The 15,499-nt window shown below is 46.6% G+C and overlaps 1 protein-coding gene across 1 annotated transcript in view; it reads right to left on the bottom strand.

Moving 5' to 3' along the window:
• The window catches only part of LOC144756356 (DBIRD complex subunit ZNF326-like), a 254,068-nt gene that overhangs the window by 103,703 nt on the left and 134,866 nt on the right, over positions 1 to 15,499 (bottom strand). The window contains exon 8 of the mRNA XM_078646121.1: positions 5,438 to 5,568. Within this exon, the coding sequence (XP_078502247.1) occupies positions 5,438 to 5,568 (131 nt within the window). The remainder of the gene's footprint in view (positions 1 to 5,437; positions 5,569 to 15,499) is intronic.

Genomic DNA, 15,499 nt, shown 5'->3' with positions numbered 1-15,499 from the left:
TCACAATCTAAGGAACAACCCCCAGCTGCTGACATTATGGGCATTGCTCCTTCCTGTGAAGATTTCTCGGCTTTCTTTAACAAAAAAACTGACAATATAAGGAGCGATCTCCTCATTGACGCAAGCCTTTACTCAAAACCCAACTGCATCACACCCAATAAACTAAAAAACAATGAGACATGGTCATCCTTTGACACCTACTCTGAAGAAGAAATGGACAGAATACTCAGCACCCTGAAACCATCCAATCACCTCACTGACCCTTTTCCTGCTAACACAGTAAAAGACTTCACCCCTTTGCTCCTCCCACTCTGGACTAAAATCATCAATAGCTCACTTCAACAAGGAACCATCCCTGACGCCCTCAAAGTTGGACAAGTTACACCTTTACTGAAGAAACCAACAGCCGACCCCACTGATCTAAACAACTACCGTCTGATTACCAACATTCCCCCTCTCGCCAAACTGTTAGAAAAATGCGTCCAACTACAACTGACAAAGCACATAGAACAGTTTGATCTCCTCAACCCTCATCAATCAGGCTTCCGAGCAGGGCACAGCACTGAAACAGCTACGACTCACATAATTGACGACGCCCTCCAAATTTTAGATCAAAATGATACCTGCCTCCTCATCCTTCTTGACCTCTCTTCAGCATTCGACACGGTGAAGCATGAGAAATTACTCGAACTCTTAAATACAAGAATGGGCTTCTCTGGGACTGTTCTTCAGTGGTTCACTTCCTTTCTACACAACCGGTCTCAAAAATTCAAGAGCAAAAAACTTGATGTCCTCTCCAGTACCTGTTTCGTTAGGTGTCCCCCAAGGATCCTGCCTATCCCCTACTTTGTTCAACCTAGTTATGGAACCTCTCACCTCCTTGCTACAAGATTCCAATGTACACTTTCACATGTACGCCGATGACACCCAACTATATCTCAAGCTACAATCCCCCAAAGACATCTTGCGTCTGAACTCAACGATCAGAAGCACCCAATCTTGGCTGGCCGATAACCACCTCAAACTCAATGCTATGAAAACTGAGTTCCTCCTGATCTCACCTCCCACGAAAATATCTTTCACACAAACATGGCTTAAGCACCTAACAGCACTCAATGTCCAACCGACCATCGTGGATTCAGCAAACTCTTTGGGCATAACACTTGACAGCAACCTCAACATGCAGCAGCATATCAGCAAGGCAACTAAGGGGGCGAAGTTCCAAATAAATACCTTGAGGAAACTTAAACCCTTCCTCCCAGCCAAAGACTTCCAAACTGCAGTACAAGCAATAGTCATCCCTCGCATAGACTACGGCAGCGTGGCCCTCTGCGGCCTCCCCCTAACTACAACTGCACCCCTCAGAGCATCACTAAACGCGGCAGCAAGACTCATCACTGGATCTAAAAAACATTTGCATATATCCCCTGACCTTAAATCCTTGAACTGGCTGCCTCTTGAAGCCAGAATACAGCTGAAAATTGCCTGCATGACGCACCAGGCTATACACCTGAAATCACCCAGCTACCCCACTCATAAGTTGACAATTTCCGGCAGGTCCAGAACCACCAGAAGCACAAACAATCTTCTGCTGAAGCCTCGAAGATTCCGGAAGGAAAAAACCTACAAACGCTCCTTCTCAGGAATGGCGCCTAGGATCTGGAACTCACTCCCTCCTGAAACCAGATTCATTTCCTCCACTCTTCTTTTTAAGAAAGAAGTCAAAAATATCCTCATGGCTAAATACACCTGAACAACTACGTTTGATTTACTCTGCGTCGATCAGTATTACCGGTCCGATTCCTATGCACATGTGTTTTTACTTGTATTGGCCTAATTGTTCAGGTTCATGCTCCCTCATATCTGTATAATTTTCTATATTTGTACTATTTACATTGTTTTGATGACCTACCTTCCAACTATGCCATGCTACCTCATACCTGTACTATATGTAATATTTTTACTATTTACATTAACTTGATGGCCTACCTTCCTACTATGCTCCCTCGTTTCCCTACCCTTCCACTTGCCTTTGTAAAGCGCTCTGTTATCTGCAAAGATCTTGTTCGCGCTATATAAAACTTTCAACAAAAAAAAAAAATTTAAAAAAAAAATTTGGTTTATCCACTGACTAATCTTTCATCACGGCACCTCGATCACAAGCGCTTCGTTGATCTTCTTCCGGTTAACCTCTGCATGTCACGTTCATAGAATTTGTTCGTACACAGTTCTCTCTGATTTTCGCTCACTCGTGTGCTTCACTTAGGTGCATGTAATCCTGCACATCCGAATACCATTGGGAACTGATGTTGCATACAGCCTCACATTTTAGACAACCACAGTATAGGTTGTTTTTTCATGGTATAGAATTTGTGAGATTGTGCAGTGTGGATCTTCTTGTAAGGATCTATTTCATGTGTTTTTATTTCAGAATATTTCCCTGACGAAGGGCAGAACTTATGCCCGAAATGCATTGGGATGGAAGGGGATACCATTGAGTTAGAGTTATGATGCTTTCATCGTCAAGCTATTTAAGAGTATTCATATGTACTATGTCACGATGATTAATGGACATATGCAGTGAACATTAGAACTGATGAACAGTCATTAAAATAGATGACAACTACTCATGTTGCATTTCTCAAGATTTTTACATTATTGGATTGAACCATTAAGTTGGGCTCTTACGCTTTGCACTGGGGGACAACTCCTATTCAGGTGGCCAGACATGCCAATTGGGTTTTAGTTTCAACACAGTTTTAGGGAAGGAACACAGGCCCTGGGTACCTGGTTGGCAGGAGCCCAGGGCACACTCCGTCAAAGCAAATCAGCAGTACAGAAAAAAGTGGGGGCATACCAAGGCAAGAAAGATGGCACTTTCTCACAACAGGCAGGTAGGGCTGGGGCCAAGTCAGTGGGAGTCGTCCTCTTGTTCGCTCTGCACGGCTCTTCGGTCCTCCTTATCTTTTCTGGTTGCTGCTGGATCCGAGGAAGCAAGGTTCTAAATACTACATTTAGGGGTGTTACAGGTAGGTAAAGGGCAGGGACCAATGGGTCCCTTCCCTGGGGTGGGTACACCCCCTATTCTGCCACTCTCCAGTGGGAGGGGGGCAGGAGCCTGCCCCTGGTTGGCTGGGCCCCCCATCCTCAAGATGGCGGGGACTCGAGGTTGTGCTTCACCTTGCCTCCCCACTTGAGGGGTGGAGTTGGCAGAGGTGGGCACACCTCTCCCTCACTTGTTTTTCCCACCCAAAGTAGGGGGTAGAACCAGTGGGGACCAGTTGCTGAAAGCAGCAAATGGTCTGGAGAGCTTAACAAAGGCGGCATGTCTTTGAAGTTTCTCCTTTGTAAAACCTGCCCATCCTGGGAGAGGAAGCTTGGCACCTCGTCCCAGGATGTGCATGGTTTCAGGCCCCCGGGAGCAGCAAACTCTCGACCCAGGGGTCCAGAAACATGTCTGTTGGTGGCAGCCTAAGCAGTCACTCAGTCAGGTCACTAGGAGTTGGTCGAGATTCAGGGGGCATCTCTAAGTTGCCCTCTGTGGTGCATTTTACATTAAATCCCACACTGGCATCGTTGTGGGTTTAATGTGCTAAGCAGTTTGATACCAAACTTCCCAGTCTTCAGTGTAGCCATTATGGTGTTATGGAGTTCGTGGTGACTAACTCCCAGCACCATATACTCTTAATGGCAGCACTGCACTTACAGTGCCCAGGAATTGACTTGGACACTGAAGGGGTACAGGGTTCAAGCACCTGTACCCTCACCACGGGCATAGAGCACCCAGCTAGAGGGGTTACTGATGTATGCCAGGGCAGTGGTGTGTGGGCATGGCACACAGGGATGTCTGCCATGTCGAATCTTTTTCACTTTGTTCTGTACCAAGACACGCAGCCTGCAAATGCAGTGTGTGGGTGTAAAGGTACAGGGCCTCTAAGGGTGGCACAATAAGCGCTGCAGCCCTTAGAGGTCTTCCCTGGTCACAGTGCCTGTGGTACCATTTACCAGGGGATGACCTGTGGCCAGAGATGCCAATTGGGTTAGTTTTAGGGAAAAAGCACAGGCCCTGGGAACCTGATTGGCAGGCACCCAGGGCACACCAAGAAAAAGTGTATCAGTAGTCTGGCAACAAATGCTCTATTTATTTATTTTTTATTTTGAAAGTTTTATATAGCGCAAACAAGATCTTTGCAGATAACAGAACGCTTTACAAAGGCATGGGGTAAGTGAGTGGTAGGGTGGGTACACGAGGGAGCATAGTTAGGAAGGTAGGTCATCAATGCAAGCAGTACAAATAAGAGGGAGCATGACCAATCAGGTAGGTCAATAATACAAGTAAAACACATGTGCAAAGGGATCAAACAAGTAGTACAGATCGACGCAGAGTCTTAAAGATCAAAAGTAGTAGTTCAAGTGTATTTAGCCATGAGGATAGCTTTAACTTCTTTCTTAAAAAGAAGAGTGGAGGAGATGAGCCTGGTTTCAGGAGGGAGTGAGTTCCAGATCCTAGGCGCCATTCCTGAGAAGGAGCGTTTGTAAGTTTTTTCCTTCCGGAATCTTCGAGGCTTCAGCAGAAGATTGTTTGTACTTCTGGTGGTTCTGGACCCGCCGGAAATTGTCAACTTCTGAGTGAGGTAGCCGGGTGATTTCAGGTGTATAGCCTTGTGCGTCATGCAGGCAATTTTCAGATGTATTCTGGCTTCAAAAGGCACCCAGTTCAGGGATTTAAAGTCAGTGGAGATATGTGAGTGTTTTTTAGATCCAGTGATGAGTCTCGCTGCCGCGTTTAGTGAAGCTCTTAGGGGTGCAGTTGTAGTTAGGGGGAGACCGCAGAGGGCGATGCTGCCGTAGTCTATGCGAGGGATGACTAGTGCTTGTACTGCAGTTTGGAAGTCTTTGGCTGGGAGGAAGGGTTTAAGTTTCCTCAAGGTATTTATTTGGAAGTTCGCTCCCTTAGCTGCCTTGCTGATATGTTGCTGCATGTTGAGATTGGCGTCAAGTGTTATGCCTAAAGATTTTGCTGAATCCACGATGGTCGGTTGGCCATTGAGTGCAGTTAGGTGCTTAAGCCAGGTTTGAGTGGTAGAGATTTTCGCGGGAGGTGAGATCAGAAGGAACTCAGTTTTCATAGCATTGGGTGTTATGCGGTGGGGTTTGGAGTACAGGCTTGCGTCAATGAGGAGATCGCTCCTTATGTTGTCAGTTTTTTGGTTAAAGAAAGCAGAGAAATCTTCACAGGAAGGTGCATTGCCCATAGTGTCAACTGATTGGGGTTGTTCCTTGGATTGTGATCGGATTAGCTCGAACTCTAACTGGAAGATCCTCCAAGGAAATCTAAAAACGTGGCTTAGAATGTATGAAGCATTACCCAAAACAACTACTGAGTAGTAGAAACTATGAAATGGGGATTTTCAATAAAACTTACAGAGGAACTTACCAGTTTGCCTTTTGCATGATCAGGTGATTTAAAATGCTGCTGTACAGAACTGTATAGAGCTGGAACATAAACGTTGCAAGCACTGCAATGAACAGTTTCAACTTTCATCATGTGATCTTCATCAGTTATCCCTTTAAAAGGAAAACAACTATTAGAAAACAATACCAATACTATGGAATTTAGAGAGTCTAGACCAGACATTCAACATAGGTCAAGGAGAGCTGGATCCTTAACCAATTTTAAGTATGTTCACTCAATATAAATAAAACGGATTAAAAGGGTAACTTGTATAGATAGTCACTGGTTACCCTGAAAGCCAGTCATTACTTAGTCCTCCAGGATCCCCACAAGACACCCCTGGCCTACGGATGGTGAGCCAAAGCAAATGAGTCGCACAATGCAGCACTACCAGAACATTTGAGGCATAAGGCCAGTTTCTGCCCAACATGTTGGCTAGGTGGTCTTACCTTGGCCTACATATGAACAAGTGATACATAGGTTAATTCTGAATGGTTGGCTAGTACAATGTATCTGCTGCTCCTGTGACTTTGCATAGCATTTCGGAAAACACCATACCCCCAAAGCTCCAGTATGGAACAAAATCCACAGCATTTCCAGAATACATTGGCTTTTGTCCCAGCCGGCCACATATGGAATAAATTAATTTGTGCCAATGCATGAGAGGTTGTAATCACTCAGAAGGCCCAATGAGGAGCAGGAGTAGACTTTTATAATGGACACGTTCATGTATGAGGAAGGCTGTCACAGAAGCCTCAAACTAGCATCTTTGTTGAAATTACTTCTTAAACTGACTGCGTAGACTGACTTGTTTCGCACATAAAGCCACCAAGACCTCTCTGAAAGGGATATTTACAGTTTTTTTCCTCTCTCAGACTCGAAGCCCAAAGAATCGTACTCATGTGGCCTCATGCTCCAATAACTAGTTTACGTATCAGATGGTTTGAGGACTCATAACCTTCTAAAACAACTTCATGTGAAAGTCAACAAAAATATTTTCTGTAAGTTCGAATTTAGAAAGCATGTACCTTTCCTTGTTTCCAGAAGGCGATTGACGGCTCATGAAATCAAAAGTGCGCCATAAGCTGCAATTCTGCCACAATTTATTGACTGGTACAAACATTACAAGATAGCATGTGCAAGCCTTAGCCTCCTTGAAAAGCCACACCATCACTTTACAGCACCTCAATTAGCACAAGTATTTATGCATTTCTTTTTGAGAAATGTCATGTATCATTCAGGTTTGTTTTTTTAAATAACTAAAAATCAATTTATGATATGGTCTGTAGGATCCCCAAATATGGAAAACACCATTGAGGGCTGTAAGACCTGCAGAGAACCTATGTACACAATATAGGATGAGGGTCCAAGGCCCACACCTGCCTGATATCTCCTGGCACAAAATAATCAAAGGATCTAGGTTGGAAGGACAAAAAACAAAAAGCGATAAGAGCCATCTCAGAGTGCTATCAAAGAAAAAATCATAACTATACAAACCACACTGGCATGGAACAACTGAAGGTTGTCCAGTGCTTCTTTTTTCGCCTGGCGCTTGGAGGACAGAGTTCTCTTACACCAGAGCTCACGCTGTTTTGGGACTGCCAGCTTTGCGGTACCCCAGACTCATAACATCGAAATGTACCGGCGCATTCACCATTCTCCTAAAATAGTCTGCTATACAGCTGCAGGATGGTGAAGCCAAGGTTCAAAGGGAGGCGCACTATCAACACATCCACATTGTAGGAAGGTGGCTATGTATATACTATACCAAAGTGAGGTATAGTGTGCACAGAGTCCAGTGGAACCTCAAAAGGTAGGCAGAGGCAAAGTTAGCTAGAACCTTTCTCTTTATTTGTGGTAGTGTGGTCGAGCAGTAAGGTAGTATCGGAGGATAGTGTTAAGCATTTGTTGTACCCGCTCAATCAGCAAATGATTTCACATACACAAAGACTGAACTTCAGACCAATTGATTTTGTATAAAAATATTCTTTTAGTCATTTTATTTTCTAGAACCAAGCAAGCCTGGCACAGGGAAGTTGATAAATACTTTGCAGTAAATATACATTTTGAAATACAATTGTAAGTGTTCTTTGAAGTGGTTACAGTTTGAATTACTGGTAATGCAATACTGTGAAATGCTGTACATATACTTTGTCTCAACTTCGCAATGAAAAGGACAGGTAAACTACTTTTACGTTACTACTGAGATTACTTTTTCTACTCCATGTGATATCTAGATATCACACTGGGACATTTCCTGGAGAAAAGGTAAGTAAAAATAGTTTTGCACAATTATTTTTCAGGTTTCCATACAAATCAACTCCACACTTAAAACATTTTTCAGAGAAACACAGTCAATGGATTCCTATGGAGAGAAATTAAGTTAACTGTTACCTGGTAAGTAATCGGTCTTTGGAGTTGAGCTTTTGGGGTAAGAACAAGGGTTCCCTCAGGGTCAAGAGTGCACTCTTGTTACACCCTCAGCAGCACTAGGGCAGACGGGTGCAGAGGGCTGAGGTACAATATTATCCAAAGGGGGATAGGGAGCCTACGGTTGGTGGCTGCTGGCAAGCAGGCCACTGGGTTGTGGGAGCAAAGCTCCTGGACTTTAGCTCAGGACAAATGGGTAAACAAATTAGCACCAAAAGGTGCACCCTCAGCGGCACTAGGGTGGCCGGGCGCAGGGTGCTGTTTTGACGTCGGGCACCTTGTTGGTTTTAATGGGAAACCTCCGGTTTGCAAAGGCACTGTAGGCTCGGGGACGAAGGTCTTCTGGGTGCGCCCACCACTTCAGAGAGGTACGTTGAGAAGTTTAGTGTTGGTCAGGCACCGTTGGTTTGGACACACAAGGCCCTGGGGAGTCTGGTGCAGGGGTGCCTTTTGGGATCATATCTTCTTACCAGCTCCTGGTCGCGGTTAGGGAGACCTTCTGGATTTAGGCTTTAGGCATCAGCTGGAGGCTTTAGGCAGGTAAGGGGTCGCCGGATCTCGGGACAAGATCGCCGGGGGACCTCGTGGTGTTTGCCCACTCGAGCTCGGGCCGTGGACGGCGAGTGCAGAGTACAGCGGATTCGCCATGTCCAGCTGGAGCCAGAGGTTGCAGGTGAACAAATCTAGTGTTCACAGGAGACAAAGTGTTTGTGCTTTAAGGCAGGCAGGTCCTCCAGGGTTTGAGGTTGCTGGCTGCAGGACACACCGGGATTTCGAAGGAGCAGGTTTGAGGTGGAGACAGGCCGGTAGGGCTGGGGCCAAGTCAGTGGGCGTCTCCCTCTTGTTAGCTTCAGCACGGCAGTTCAGTCCTTTTCTTGTTGGAGGTTCCTGTCTGAGTGGGCGTCTCCCTCTTGTTAGCTTCAGCACGGCAGTTCAGTCCTTTTCTTGTTGGAGGTTCCTGTCTGAGAAAGCAAGGTTCAGGGGTGCCCCTAAATACTAGATTTAAGGGCATTACAGGTAGGTAAAAGGCAGGGACCAATGGGTCCCTTCCCTGGGGTGGGTACACCACCTATTATGCCATTCGCCAGTGGGAGGGGGGTCATGAGCCCGTCCCTGGTTGGCTGAGTCTCCACAGTCTTCAAAATGGTGTGGACTGAGAGTTGCGCTTCACCTCGCCTCCCCCACCTGAGGGGTGGAGTTGGCAGAGGTGGGTACAGGTGGGCACACCTCTCTTGCTCACTTATTTTTCCCGCCGGTTCTCCCACCCAAAGTGGGGGTCAGAACCAGTTGCTGAAAGCAGAAAGTGGCCTGGGGAATCTTACAAAGGCAAGCCTTTGAAGCTTTCCCTTCGTGAACCCTGCCCATCCTGGGGGAGGAGGCTTGGCCCCTCGTCCCAGGATGTGCATTGTTCGGGCCCCAGAGAGCAGCAGGCACTCGACCCAGGGGTCTGGAAACCTGTCTGGGGGTGGCAGCTGAAAGCAGCCACTCAGCCTGGACACTAGAGGTGGGTTAATTTTTAGGGGCATCGCTAAGATGCCCCCTACATTTTTCATTTCAGGACCGGGCCAGGGGCCAGAACCCATGCGGGTCCGGAAGCAGATCCCCACGTTATCGGGTATTCCAGGGAAGATATACTCGCCCTCAGACCCAAAGCGACCTGCCTCGCATTTCAGCAGCTCGACAACAAAGTTTGTCCAAGATGCATTTTTGCCCTGAACACGCCAGGTAACAAAGGGTTGAATGGGGAAGGACCCTCTCACAACAATTCACCACCTAAAGCGTTCAGGGAAGGCCTTATCAATACGCGATCTCTTGTGAAACATAATGTAGAGACCTTGGAACTCATCGAATCACATAATTTGGACATCCTTTTTATTACAGAGACATGGCAGACGAAGCATCGAATATTGACCTAGCGCTAGCAATTCCGGTGGGGTATTCCATAATTAGAGCAGACAGAAAGGGAAAAAGAGGTGGGGGGGGCCTTGGCCAATATTCATCGCAGTACCATAAGGACCAAAGACAAAGTTGAGGACGGAAACCCGGATTGTGAAATGTTGTTGTTTCAATGTAACCTGACCAACGAGACTTTCAGAGGCCTCCTTTTATATAGACCCCCCTAAAGGGACTATGTCACTAACACAACAACTAAGCCCATACCTGGAATCAGGGGTATACAAACCGGACTCTACGGTGTTGGGGGATTTCAATCTGCATCTTGAAAAGTGCATGGACAAGGACACAAGGACATTGTCAGAAGCTATGGCGAGTCTAGACATGACTCAGATAGTCACTCAAAGCACCCACAATGCAGGCCATACATTAGATGGGATTTTTACTTCAAATAAAAAGCTCTCACTATCTGAAATCATCCCGGTAGCGTGGTCCGACCAGGTTATTTACTTGCCTCCGAATGCGGTTTTGGCGTCGATGAGCCGCTGCCAGTCTTCGGCGCCGTGTGCTTAGGTGTCGGAGCAACGGTCGGCATAGTAGAGGAAGATGGCTTCTTCTTCGGTGTCGGTATAGGATTGGCACCGGGAATAGGCTGGCTCGAGCCCCCTGAAGGCTTAGTGGGCTTCTTTGCCGGGCCCGAAGGCGGGGCGTGGGAAGCAGTGTCTCGGTGTGCATTCGGGCCCGAAGGGGAGGGTGTGACCGAAACCTTTTTTGAGGGTGTCGAGGAAGGGTTGGGGTCGACAGTCTTACTTACGACCCGTTGACCTGGAGTGATGTGCTCGACGTCGGAGTCTTCAGCATCGGAGGATCTGATACTCTTTGGCGTGCTGGTGTTCTGGCACGTCGACGCCCTCTTCGAAGATGACGTTGGGGATCGAAGCGGACTAACGACTCATAGTTCTCCGGGCTAGGCGGTCCCGAATGGTTTTCTTGGAGCGGAATGAGGCATACGCCGAACAGTCTTTGGCCTTGTGCTCCGGTGAAAGTCAAAGGTTGCACACCTCATGTAGGTCGGTGTGGGGAGACTTCGACCCACATTGACACTTGAATGGCGTTCTTACCATGAGCCAGAAAGCAAGGCCTAAGTAGGCCCAAAGGCCTTAGTCGACGACCGGAATCGAAGACTTCGAAATGGTAGAGAATCGCGTCAATGTAACGCGGTAGAAACAATACCGTTAAACAGGGTGAGGATTGCGTGCCGAAGGAAAATCGGTTCCAAACTGGAGTGCAGGAAACACATCCAAGCCCGATGGCGAAAAAAAAAAACAATCTGGGGATGGAGCCGATGCCCATGCGCAATGTGGTTCTAAGGAGGAGTCACCTATCTCGTGACTTATAAAGAACTTTTCAGGACAACAGTAAACTGCAAACATCCGGGCCCAACACTAGGTCGCGATCTATGCACAGTGTGCAATCTGCAGCTCATATGCATTGAACACAATTTTATTGTATGGACACAAGGCCACCAGGGGATTGTTTTAGTGTTGTTGGGAGCGGCCCCTTGGGCAAGGTTTGCTCCCCTTTAAGGGGGGATTATTGTGGCAGTGTCTGCCCCCTTTGAGGCCAGATTGGCCATTTTATTTCAGGCCCATCTGTCCCCAAGGGGGGCAGAAGTCACTAGACACCAGGATTTTTTAAATGTTGGTGTTGGGGAGTGACCCCAAGGGAAAGGGTCGCTCCCCCTTTAGGAGGGTGAATTTTTTGGCTGTTTCTGCTCCCCGTGGGGGCAGATCATCCTTATGCTTTTCGGCCCACCTACCACCTTTGCTTGGCTGGTGGATAGTGTGTAGACTAGTGCATTATTTGCATATGTGATTGTAATGTTTTATTTCTCCTTTTTGAGAGTAGTGCAAAGCTTTTGATTCTTGTTTGCGGTTTCGGCAGTGGTTGATCTGCAGTTTTGCATAGTTGCATTTGTTTCATAAGAAAAACATTTTTGTTGTGTTTACTCCAAATGAGCATTGTCATCCATGTATGAATTTTTGTAAGTGGGATCATAATAGCAGAATATTTAGTGTTTTGAGCATGAAATTCTTTTATGATGTGTTTTGCGTTGCCTTATGTGTAATTTTCTTTTTTAGTGGGATATTGTTGGTCTTTACTGTGTCTGCAGAGTAGGTGGTGGTGAGTCTAGCTGCTGCTGGCACGTGAGTTTTGGAGTATATAGGTCTTTGTGATAAAGCCACATTTTGTTTATTACTTATTGTACAAAGTTGTCGTGGACTTTTTTGACAAGTTACCTTTATTAGTAAGGATTATGGCTAGCCGTAGAATTGCTGCTCAGCAGGTGGTTGGTATGCTTTTTGAATCTTCCTCTAAGCAGGATTATGAGACTGACAATGCCTGAGGGAGAGGAGGGAGTGCAAGATTTTAGCAGTGAGTTTTCGGTCCACGAGGAATCATCCGATGATGAAGCTACTCTCAGTGCAGATGAAGTGCCCGTTTGAGAGGAGGAGACTGATGTGTCGATGGTGCAGCAAGAGAAATCTGGATTGCAGCCTGAGGCTGCAAGGCTTCCTACTGGAAATGCTGGACTCTGGGTGGATTCAAACATGGTGCAGCTGGTATGGCTTGCCTTTAGTGATGATGCAGGGTGTAGAGTGAATTGTGATTTTTTTTGCCTTTACAGTTTTTTCAGTTGTTTATGGATGATTTATTTTTGGCTGAGATTGTTGAGCAGACTAATTTGTATGTGGAACAGTTTTTAAGGGATAACAGTGCCAGACTTAGGCCCGCTCTAAAGCTACCCCGTGGACTCCCACAAATCTGGAGGAGATGAAGTTTTTGGGTTTGACTTTGATGGACTTGATAAGGAAGCCGTCCCTGGCCTCATATTGGTCTACCAGTCACTTGATGGCAACGGCCATATTTCCTGCAATTATGAGTCGTGATGGTTATTTACTTTTGCTGCGGAGGCTGCATTTTGTTGATAATGCTTTGATGTGGTCACAAGATCACCCCGACTGTGACCATCTTTTTAAGATTCGGGCTGTTCTCGATCACTTTGTAGATCGATTTTCAGAGATCTATACTCCAGGGAAAGGAATAGCTGTTGATAAGTCTTTGGTCCTGTTCAAAGGCTGTTTGTTTTTTAGGCAGTACATTCCTAGCAAGAGGGCACATTATGGAATTAAGATGTATATGTTGTCTGAGAGTAGGACTGGATAGGTCTATAATTTCTGGGTGTACACTGGTACTGATTCCACTATTGACCCCCCCTGGTGGTCCGTCCACCTTTGATTTTGAGAACATTGTGTGGGAACCTGCTAGAGAACGGTTTAACAGAGGTCACCATTTGTAAACAATTGCACAGCAGTGTAGAAGTTAAGGAATTGTTCAAAGTGGACACTATTGCGTGTGGCACAATCTGCTCTAACTATAAAGGTAACCCAAAAGAGGGTGTTTGCAAAAAGCTTCGGAGGGGACAGTGCAGTGCCTTGTGTAGCGAGGAACTGCTAGCTGTGAAATTAGTGGACAGGAGGGATGTGTACATGCTGACTACCATCCATGATGACAGTACTTCACCTGCGACTGTTTGGGGTCAGGTTGCTGAAATGCGCAAACCTGTGTGCATTGTGGACTACAATAAGCACATGGGTGGTGTCGATAGAGTAGATCAGAAGTTGGAACCTTACACTGCTGTTCGGAAGGCTTACATTTGGTATAAGAAGTTGGCCACCCATCTCTTCAATTTAGCAACTTTTAATGCTTTTGTTGTGTTCAAGGGGTGTTCTCCTGCGTCAAAGATGACTTTTGTTCAGTTTCAGGAATCTGTGATAGGCAGCTGTGTTGTAGTGGAACATGCAAGTGTTCCAAGAGTTGCAGTGGTGGACGATGTCGCTTGATTGAAAGACTTTTCTGATTTAATTCCTCCCACGCCCAAAAACAACAATCTCAGTATGAGATGTAGAGTCTGTTTGTGAAGAGGTATGCGGAAGGAGAGTCTTATGCACTGTGCTGATTATTCTTCTAATCCTGGGCTGTGTGTGCCCACATGTTTCAGATTTTATCGCACTCAAAAGAGTTTTTGGGAGCAACCGTGAGTCTAATAGTGTACTACCTGGTCTGTATCATTTTATATAGTTGTTGTTCAGTTTCACGGTTGGCATTAGAATTATGTTTTTAGTCACCGCTGTTTTTGTAGTTATGGTTTTGTATCTAGTTGCAATTGGTTGGCGTTTTCTTTCTTATTAAAAATGTGATGACGGTATGCCTGGGCTGGCCCTTGGCAGCCGGTGGGGCTGGGCTGGCCCTTGGCAGCCGGTGGGGCTGGGCTGGCCCTTGGCAGCCGGTGGGGCTGGGCTGGCGGTGGGCGTGGGCTGGGGCTTGGCTTGCAGTGGGTGTGGGCTGGGGCTTGGCTTGCAGTGGGCGTGGGCTGGGGCTTGGCTTGCAGTGGGCGTGGGCTGGGGCTTGGCTTGCAGTGGGCGTGGCTTGGCGTGGGCTGGGGCTTGCAGTGGGCGTGGGCTGGCGCTTGGCTGGCAGTATGTGTGGGCTGATGCTTGGCTGGTGGTGTGCGTGGGCTGGCATTTGGCTAGGAGAGAGTGTGTGGGCTGTTGCTTGGCTGGTGGTGTGATGGGCTTGCGCTTGGCTGGCAGTGTGTGTGGCCTGGCACTAGGCGGGTGGTATGCATGGGCTGGCGGTGTGGGTTGGCTGGTGCTTGGCTGGCGGTGTGCGTGGGCTGGCATTTGTCTGGCAGTGTGTGAGTAGTGACTTGCTGGTCATTACACACTCTGGTTAGTCAAACGCCACTGCAGACACGGTCAACCACTATCCGATGCGATTACTGTGTCAGTCATGTGGGAGTATGAAAGTGATGGGCCCTTGAATGGCGCAGTCTGTTGATGTGAATGTTAGAATGTGCTGGGCCCGCGGCTGGCATGTGATTGGTCTTGTGCTTCATGTATGAAAGGAGTGTGAATGGCCTGAAGAGGTTGGTGCCTTGCAGTGGCTTTACAGCTCATGAGTTGCGAGCCCCTGGTACATGTTTTTAACCTTTTAAATATTTTCAGTGCATTTTCTTTTAGTTAAATCTCTTGTTAATAGAATTTTACGCTCTGAACCTTCACTCATCCTCATGCCAAATCCAACCAGTATGTGCGAGTACTTAAGGAATTGTTCAGTTTCAAGTAATATTGGTCTTTTCTGTCTCTCTGCCAGGGTGTACATGGTCTCCACATTGTCTGTGGATGGGAGTATTGTAATGTGCTGGAGCCGCAGCTGGTGGTATGAAAGTTGGCGTCAAGTGTGACAGGTGTGTGAATGGCCTGTAAAGAGATTGGTGCCTTGCCGTGGCTTTACAGCTCACAAGCTGAGAGTCATTGGTTCAGGTTAACCTTTTAAATATTAACAGTGCATTTCCTTTTTGTGAAATCTCGTTAATAAAATCTAAATTTTGAACCTTTCACTCACTCTTGTGCCAAATCCAACGAGTATGTGTGTGTACTTGAGGAACAGATTGATAAGCAAGTCATATTGATCTCATCTGTCTTCCTGTGCTAAGGTGTAGCCTGTCTAGGGAAATTATACCAACTTTAGATATTTCTGTAAAGCAAAAAAAAAAAGTGAGTGCTGGGTGGTGTGCCTCATGGATCCCAACAAGTTTTTTTTTTTTACTCACAATGCCATGCAAACCTCAAAGTGTGACTATAGTCGCGCATTTCC

Source organism: Lissotriton helveticus, chromosome 1_1 (genome assembly GCF_964261635.1).
Source record: "Lissotriton helveticus chromosome 1_1, aLisHel1.1, whole genome shotgun sequence".
NCBI classification, from domain to species: domain Eukaryota; kingdom Metazoa; phylum Chordata; class Amphibia; order Caudata; family Salamandridae; genus Lissotriton; species Lissotriton helveticus.
The sequence above is the reverse complement of the archived record's forward strand: the minus strand, read 5'-3'. Positions and strand labels throughout refer to the sequence as shown.